This window comes from Chrysochloris asiatica, unplaced genomic scaffold, assembly GCF_000296735.1.
Source record: "Chrysochloris asiatica unplaced genomic scaffold, ChrAsi1.0 scaffold00264, whole genome shotgun sequence".
Lineage (NCBI taxonomy): Eukaryota > Metazoa > Chordata > Mammalia > Afrosoricida > Chrysochloridae > Chrysochloris > Chrysochloris asiatica.
The window spans coordinates 1,412,887-1,422,535 of record NW_006408782.1 but is presented as its reverse complement, the minus strand read 5'-3'; the positions used below and the strand labels follow the sequence as shown (position 1 = coordinate 1,422,535).

Here is a 9,649-nt window from a genome sequence, read left to right as displayed (position 1 = left end):
AAGGAGCACTCTGGATGTACTTCTTTCCAACACAGAGCCGTTGGTTCTTTTGGCAGTCCATGGTACTTTTAATATTCTCCTCCAACACCATAACTCAAATACATCAATTCTTACGCAGTCTTCCTTATTCACTGTCCTGTTGATAGTATTATAAATTAAAATTTACTTTCATATTTCTTCTTCAACAGTCCTGTGTCTAATGCATCTCTTGCACTGTTGTTAGGGGCATTCTAGTCAATTCTAACTCACAGCAACCTTAAGTATTCCAGAATGAAACACGGTCTACCTGTACCACACTCATAGCCATTGTTATGTTTGAGCCCATTTTGTGGCCACTGTGTTGGTCCATCCCTTGAGGGGCTTCTTCTTTTTTGCTGACCCTCTTCTTTATCAAGCACGATGTCCTTCTCCACAGTCTGGCCCCTCCTAATGACATGTCCAAAGTGCTTGAGATGAAAACTTACCATCCTCCCTTTTAAGAAGCATTCTGATTGTACTTCTTCCAACACAGAACCAACATGGTATATTATATTATTCACCAACACCATAATTCAAAGACGACAATGCTTCTTCAATCTTCCTTATTCATTGTCCAGCTTTTGTATGCATATGAGGTGATTGAACATATCATGTCTTGATTCAGACACACCTCAACTCTCAAAGTGATATCCTTGCTTATTAACACTTTCAAGAGTTTTTTGCAGTGGAGTTGCCCCAATGCAGTCTGTCTCTTCAATTTCTTAATGAAATTCTTGACTTTCTGTTGGTCTGGTTGTAAGGATTTAGGTTTTCTTCATATTGAGATATAACCCATTTTGAAGGTTGTATTCTGATCTTCATCAGTAAGTGCCATAAGTCTGAAAAGACTTTCAGCAAGTAATACTGTGTCCTCTGCAGAGACTATAATGAGTCTTCCTCTAGTCCTGATGCTGCAGTCTTCCTCATAAAGGTCAGCTTCTCAGATGATTTGCATTGCATACAAATTGAATAAGAATAGTGAATGGTCACAACCCTAACATACTCTTTTCACGATTTTAAATTGATCATTGGTCTCTAGTTCTGTTCAATGCCTGTTTCTTGGTCTATGTACTTATCCTATGTACATAAATTCAATTAAGTGTTCTGGAATTCCCATGAGTTCTTCACAATGTCATGCATAATTTATTACTACCCACACAGTCAAATGTTTTATATAAGCAACAGAACAGAGGTAAATATCTTTCTGATATTCTCTGCTCTCAGCCAAGATTGATCTGACATCAACAATGCTATCCCTCATTCCATGTCCTGTTTTAAATTGGGCTTGAATTTCAGGTAATTCCTTGTCAACATACTGCTGCAACCTGTTTTTTGTTTTTATTATTCTCTTCAGTAAAGTTTTACTTGCATGTGATAGTAATGATACTGTTCAATAATTTCTGTATTCTACTGGATCATCTTTCTTTGGAAGGGGCACTAACATGGATCTCTTCCAGTCGTTTGGCCAGCTAACTAGCTGTCTTCCAAGTTTCTTGACATAGACTAGTGAATATTTCCTGTGTTGCATTTATTTGCTCAGACATCTCAATTGGTGTTCTATTAATTCTGGGAACCTTGTTCACCAATACCTTTAGTGAAACTTGGACTTCTTCCTTCAGTACCATTGATCATACGCTACTTCCTGAAAGTGAAAGATTGAGCATCAACCTATTCACTTTTGTATAATGGCTCTGTGTATTCCTATTAATTTTTTTCCCCCCATGAATTCTTCAATGTTCCGTCTGGAGGCTTGAATTTTTTTCTTCAGTTCTTTCAGTTTGAAAAATACTGAGTATGGTCTTTCCCTTTAATTTTCTAACTCCAGGTCCTTGTACATTCCATTATAATATTTTGTCTTCTTGAGTTGCCCTTTGAGATTTCCTGTTCAGCTCTTTTACTTCATGATTTTCTCTATCAGAATCTCATATTGGTCTCTTTGTTTCCTTTTTGTTTTATGACCTCTTGCTTTCTTCATGTATGACGGTCTTGATGCTATCTAATAATTCATCACCAATCTATTCTTGAGATGGTGTCTAAATTCAGCTGGTACGTACTTAAGGTCAGATTTTGGCTTCTGTTGACTTCTTTTCATTTTATTCAACTTTAACTTGAATTTGCATACGAGAAATTGATGGTCTGCTTTGCAGTTGAGCCCTGGTCTTGTACTTACTGATGCTATTGGGTTTCCTTATTGTCTTTTCCACAATAGTGGATTTGATTTCTGTGTGTTCCATCTTGCATATAGTCCACATGTGCAATCATCATTATGTTGTTGAAAAAGGGATTTGCAATGAATTGGTCATTGGTCTCACAAAATTCTATCAGTGATCTGTAACATCATTTCTATCACCAGTATTTCCAACTACTGATCCTTCTTCTTTGTTTCCATGGTAACTATATTTAATATTTAATTACAATAATCACAAAAAAAAAAAAAAAACTGGCATGAGAACATATATGAGTATGAAACACTCCTTCCAATTACAGCCTGGAACTAAGTCTTAACCATAAGGTTCACTGTCTGCCATAAAGTTCTGCCAAATGGCCTGCTACCAACTGGAGCACTTTTTCCAAGTCGTCAACAGCACAGTTTGAATTCATGTGGCAAGAAAAGGATAGACTTTAGTTCTGAAAAACCTGATGTTAAAATAAACCCTTGACAACCACCTTCACAATTACACTGTGCTACAGATAAAATGTTAAACAGTTGCCACTAGGTTATTAACAAAATGTTAAACCATTATCCATCAGGATAAATCTCAGTGATTGAAGATGCTATGGAGATGAGTACAGTGGACTCAATGAGATGGATTTCCAAGTTAAGAATCTGGTGAAGAGATGCTTCCATTGCTGCCAATGTTAAGTCTCTTCCTTGTCTAGTCTTGCTTGGGAGTCAGGCAGGGTCTTGAACTTCCTACAGTGCTGAACTTTTGGTTACTCATTCCATCCACATCACCCAAATCCAGAGATCTGAGTTGGGAAGCAGCACTGAATAACAGTTAAACATTTCACAATTGCTCAAGACTGAATCAGCTATTTGACCCTGTTTCCTTCTATAATCCCATTATGAAGGTTATAATATTATCTAATTCCTGGTATTGTGATGCTTAGATGAGTTCATTACATAGACTAGGGACTGAAACATGGAAACATGCAGTAAATGTTAGTGAGAGCAAAAGGGAAGGAAAATAAGAAAGACATCCCTTAATTCTCATGTGATCTGTCCTGTAGTTATCTACCCTAAATGGTTCCACTATGTTCCAGGTTGCTATTGGAAGGAACCAAGCCAATTGCTTCCCAACTCCATGTTCAGTGACTTCATGTTAATAAATTGAAATCAGACCTGCTGTCACTATTTCTACCATGTTGTTATTGTTTTGTTATGTGCCATGGAGTCAGTTCCGACTCATAGCAACTCTACACTGGGTTTCCGAGGCTGTAAATCTTTATGGGAGCAGACCACCTCATCTTTCTCCCATGGATCCACTGGTAGTTTTGAACTGCCGACCTTGAGGTTTGCACCCGATTTGTAACCATTACGCTACCAGAGCTCCTTATTTCTACCACAGGAATCAGAAAACACTAAAAACCAATGTCCCATTCTTAACCCAGTAATGGTTGTTCAACAATTACCAGTCAACCAATGAAAAGCATTAACATCATGGTGGCTCCCAGTCAGCAAAAAGGGACTTTCATACTTCTTCATCACTTTTTATATATTTTTAATACTAAGTAAGGTCTAAACTTTTTTCAGTTATTATCATAGGGCTCCACCTTCCTTATTGTTCAGGTAATTATGTCTTCCCATATTTGGAACGTCCCAATCCAAGGTTAAATCACCAAACAAATCAGACCCCTGGCTTTGATGGAACATCATGACAGAAAACAGAAGTCAAGATCAGTCACAAAATTAATCAGATTCAGCTGCCCAACCTAAGTCAAAGCCAGGAAACTACACTATGATTGGAATTCCCAGGCTAGGATGGAGTAAATACAAAGAGATGTGTCAACAACTGTTGGAGAGTCTGTTCCCCAACCTCAGGTTGCATAATTGTGCCTGAGCCCAGCTTCCTGAGATGTTGAGAGACGCAGACATCATCATCAGAATCATGGAACTCAAGTGACAATTGCAAGTTTCTTCATTCAACATGACAGCTGGCAAGTGCTAAGCTCATTCTGCACCACAGGCATCTGAATGAGGTCCTCTCTACGTTATATGGATGGATAGATAGATACATAGATACATAGATAGATACATAGATAGATAGATCAATACATACATACATACATACATTCATACATAGATACATAGTTGGCTGGTTGGATGGATGGATGGATAGACAGACACATGGATAGATAGATAGATAGATAGATAGATAGACAGACAGACAGACAGGCAAACAGCCAGCCCAAAACATACATACTATGCATGTTTCTCTCTAAAGTACAGCACAAATCCTGCCATAGGACAGTGTCCACGCCTGTGATGTTCTCTGTACTCAGGCCAATGAGACTCTAAATGCTTCTCACCTGATTCCCCTCAAGAATGGCATCCTCCACTTCCTCTTTGTTCAGGTCCACACAAGACGCTACAATCGCAAATAAGTAGTTGTGCCTGCCATCCAAATGAGCCCGCTTGGCTTCCTTCTCTTCCTTCAGTCTTTGCTGAAAGAAAGGAACAGAAACATCTCATGGAACTTGCTGTTCTCCAATAGTCTCTATGTGAAATAATTTCATATGGTTGTTGCCTTTTCAAGCCTTGGCTATTTAGTTGATAGATGGCTAAATGGTCCTGAATTTTATGTACTAAATTTTTCTTTTAGAAATATTGTTACATTATTGTGGAAATAAGAGCTTATCTTTTTAAATGTTGCCTGGTGTAGCACTGTAGGATAAGCAATGGATTGCTAACCACAAAGTCAGTGGCTCAAAACCACCAGTTGCTCCTTGGAAACCTTATACAGGATCACTATGAGTTGGAACCAACTCCCTGGCACTTAACAGCAACATTGTTTTAAAAGTTACTAATACAGAAAGGAGCTCTAGTAGTGTAGTGGTTACAAGACGGACTGCTAACCTCAGGGTCAGCAGTTCGAAACTAACAGCTGTTCTGCTGGAGAAAGATGAGGCTTTCTGCTCCCGTAAAGATTGACAGCCTCAGAAACCCAGTACAGGGTCACTGTGAGTCAGAACTGACTCCATGGCACATAACAACAACAACAAATACACAACAGTCAAAAGGAGAAATAAAACCATCTGCTATTCAGATATTATGACTTTTAATACTTTGTCCTCAATCTTTGCATTTCTAGGCAAATATAAGTGTTCAATACATACACACAAAGTTATCCATTTTTGTAAATATTTTCCTAAGCCATTAAAGCAATATTCATCTCTACCATTTCCTACCTTTAATGTTTGCATATTGCCTTAAATATGGTCTTGAAATTCATTTCTGGATACTATTATCTATTCTTTCAGTCTTGATTGTTCATTATAATACTAAGATATGCTCAATGTAATTAATTTTGGCAGTTTTAGGTTATATTTCTACATGACTTTCTATGCTCACACAAATATATACACTTACATATTTATATTATACTATAAATTTTTCAGACATTGTGTCCTTAATAATACATCACAGACTTCTCTCTTGATACACAATATTCCATTCTGTGCAATAGCTAGAAAATGTTTCACATTATGGATGCATTATCATTTATTCACCATTTTGCTGTGGTGGACATTATGCTTCTCCACCATTTACTGAACTAAGTGCATGACCTTGAATTCCAACATGGGATCTACTGGGAAGAGGAAAGGAACCCATCTGAATCAATTGTTTTATTCAACAAAGTTATTCAACCCCACATATGTGCTGGCACTGTAGAGATACTAACCATAAGCGGCAAACAATATCCAGTAACCTCAAATCAATCTCCCTACAACCTGGTTCGAAGAGTATGAACAGAAAATAGAAATATGACAAAATGGCGCCAGCATTGCAGCAGGGCATGATGGGACTCCAGAGAAGGAGCATTGAGAAGGATACCCCACTGCAGCCTAGGGTTTGGAGGTGTGGGGGTAAAGGTAGCAGAAAACCGTCCAGAAGGAGGTGGCTAAGCCTAGGGTTGAAGGAGGCTTGGTCGCCCTTGCTGGGATAGAGACATTTCCACACACGCAGAAGGTGAGACGCATGATAAAACACGACACATTCTGGAAACCATGAGGCAAGCATAATGGCTGAACTAACGAGGACTAGAATGGCAGATGATTAGGTTGTTGTTGTTGCTGTTGTTAAGTGTCATGAAGTCGATTCTGACTCACAGCCACCCTGTATAGGGTTTACAAGGGTTTAAGTATTTGCAGGAATAGACAGCCTCCTCTTTATCCCACAGAGCAGTTGGTGGGTTTAACCACAAACCTTGTGATTTGCATTCCATTGATTAGCTATGGCGCCATCACAATCCCTGGGTACTTAGACTTAAACAAGGACCTCCCCCCTCAAGAAAAAGTATCTGCTGAGGCTGTTTGTTGTTGTTGTTGTTGTTGTTGTTGTTGTTGTTATGTGCCGTTGAGTCAGCTCTGACTCATAGCAACCCTGTATAGGGTTTCCAAGCAGCAGCTAGTGAGCTTGAACTGCAAGCTTTGCAGTTCAAACCAACCTTGCAGTCCAGTGCTTACCCAACCAAATATGTCATGGAATTTGTTTCCCTGGTTTGGGAGTTTAGAGTCATGTTAACTGACTCCTGGTGTGGTGTTGTAGGATAAGCACTGGACTGTTAACCAAAAGGTCAGTGGTTCAAGCCCACCAGCTTCTATTTGGAAACCCTGTACAGGGTCACTATGAGTTAGAACCAACTCTATGGTACTTAGCAACAACAACAACATGAACTAATAATGTGCTTAGTGCAGCCATTCTATTTCCTAGTTCCTTGCAGACTACCTGGGGTCTTAAAAGCTTGCAAGCAACCATCCAAGATACAAGAATTGGTCTCTACTATCCTGGAACAACAGAGAAATAAGGAGAGTCCAAAATAGAAGGTGGATGGATATGAAATGTGTGGCTAATTGGAAAACCTCCATGAATAACAGTCACCTTGGCCTTGAAATCAGAACCGGATGCTGCCTAACCCCATTACTGAATATTTTGATCAAGGGCTGTATAAAAGATTCCTGATGAAAGGAGGTGAAGCACGGAACAGAATTTCAATATCTCATTGACTCTAGATTCCTAGAAGCATCTAGAATGGATGAATCCCGGAAATATGACTACACTGAAATAATCTTTAAACCAAAAATATCTCCTGAAGTCATCTTAAAACCAAACAACATTCTAGCTTAACACTGTCTGCCTTGTATTATGTTATTTTAAGAACTATTTATGAGGGATCAAAGTGACAACAGGACTTTGAAAACATTAAATAAGGCAGAAAGTCTTTGTTAATGCAGGTGGACAGCTAAGAAAAGAGGGTCAGAATGGTTGTACAGCTCGAAGAAAGCAATCAATGTCACTGAATGATACTGGTAGAAACAGCTGAATCGGTGTATGGTTTGCAGTGTATACTCTCAACAACGGAGTCCTGGTGTGATGCTGTAGAATAAGTATTGGATCTCAAGGTCAGTAGTTCAAACTCACCAGCCACTCCTTGTAAACCCTATACAGGATCACTATGAATCGGAAATGACTCGATGACACTTATTCTCAACAACAACAGCAAAATAAATCATTTAAATTTTTAATAAAAAGACATAAGGAAATCATAAAGGAGCTAGCTAGCTTACAAGTAGATCATAAGAAACTTTATCTGAAGTCCATGAAGAACTTCAAACTGATGAGCTGGAAGTCATAAGAGAGAAATGTTGAGCTTTCGGTGCAGTATAGAAAAATGTTAATCATTCGGGCATTAGTTAGCAAGTAGATTTAGGGTGATTCAAGGCCTGTGGTAGGAACGCCAGGCAGGTAGACTATAGTGAGATCCTCAAAAACTGGGCAAGCATCAGAAAGAATGACTGTGAGACCCTACCAGCATAGTGGTCAGAATCAACTTGACGGCACACACTGCCCCCACCACATAGAACCATCATGACCACAAGTTGAGATTTTGCAAGTGCTGAGTTCAGAGGTCTGTCAATACTCAGGTAGAAAGGACAAGCAGACCGTTGAAAATGTGAGTCTAGAGCTCAAAGGGAAATTAGATTGCAGATAGAGATATTGTTGTTGTTGTTAGTGGTGGTGGTGGTGTGCCATGGAGTCAGCCCAGACTCAGAGCAACCCTGTAGGGTTTCCAAGGCTGTAGATCTTTATGGGAGCAGAAAGCCTTTTTTTTTTTTCTCCCATGGAACCACTGGTAGTTTTGAACTGCTGACCATGAGATTAGCAGTCCGACTCATAACCACTACGCTACCAGAGCTCCTTAGATATTGTAGTTAAGCTCTGTTAAGTCGATTAGGACTCACAGTGACCCTGTCTGTATAGGGTATATAAGGAGCAGCTGGTGGGTTTGAACTACCTACCTTGCAGTCAGCAGTCCACTGTTCACACCAACTCCTATCAGCTATGTTGCTGTTATTAACTGCCATCGAGTCAGTTCTGACCCATAGTGACCCCATATAGGGTTTCCAAAGAGAGGCTGGTGAGCTTGAACCTCCAACCTTGCAGCTGAAACTGACTTTGCAGTCCAGCGCATTAACCCACAGTGCCACACCAGGACTCCATACAGCTATAGATGGCACGATTAACATGAATGATCGTTTTGTTGTGGGAGACTGTCCTATGTGTTGCAAAAAAATCGTTAGCAGCATTGCTGGTCTCTAACACTAAATGGCAGCAGCCTGTACATAGATGTACAAGAATTGATGCATTTGAATTATGGTGTTGGTGGAGAATATTGAAAGTGCCATGGGCTGCCAAAAGAACCAATAGATCCATTTTGGAAGAAGTACAGCCAGAGTGCTCCTTGGAAGCCAAGATGGCCAAACTTTGTCTCTCATACTTCAGATACATTGTCAGGAGGAACCTGTCACTGGAGAAGGATATTATGTTTGGTAAGTTGGAGATTCAGAGAAAAAGAGGAAGACCCCCAGCGAGATGGATTGGCCGAGTGGCAGCATTGATGGATTCAAGCATGGTAACAGTAGTGAGGTTGGTCCAGGATCGGGCAGTGTTTTGTTCTGCTGTGCATAAGGTCGCTATGAGTTGGTACTGACTCAATGGCACCTAACAACAAAAATACACAGAAAGATCTGAGTTAAGACAAACAAAAATGTCTTTATTATAGCAACCCTGTATAAGGTTTCTGAGGATCAGCTGGTAGATTTAAACTACCAATTTTGAGGTTAGTAGTCCAGTGCTTGTCCTACAGCAACACACTGGGATTCCAAAAATGTCTTTAGATATTGTCAAATGTTCCCTGGGGCAAAATCATCCCCTCCCACCATTAATTAAGAACCACTTAGATGATAGCAACACACACACAGACAGAAACATACACATAAATACAGAAAACTTAAGATAAAAACTACAATGTGAATGGTATCCTCAGGGTTTGTGCAGTGTGCTACTTCCCCAACTCAGCCAAGTCCTTTCATCTAGCAGATTATATATATATAAATATATATATATATA

General features: G+C 39.5%; 1 protein-coding gene across 1 annotated transcript in view; it reads right to left on the bottom strand.

Moving 5' to 3' along the window:
• Window positions 1-9,649, bottom strand: part of DNAH5 (dynein, axonemal, heavy chain 5) — a 408,072-nt gene that overhangs the window by 395,686 nt on the left and 2,737 nt on the right. Inside the window, exon 2 of the mRNA XM_006874155.1 lies at window positions 4,549-4,683. Coding sequence (XP_006874217.1) covers window positions 4,549-4,683 — 135 coding nt within the window. The remainder of the gene's footprint in view (window positions 1-4,548; window positions 4,684-9,649) is intronic.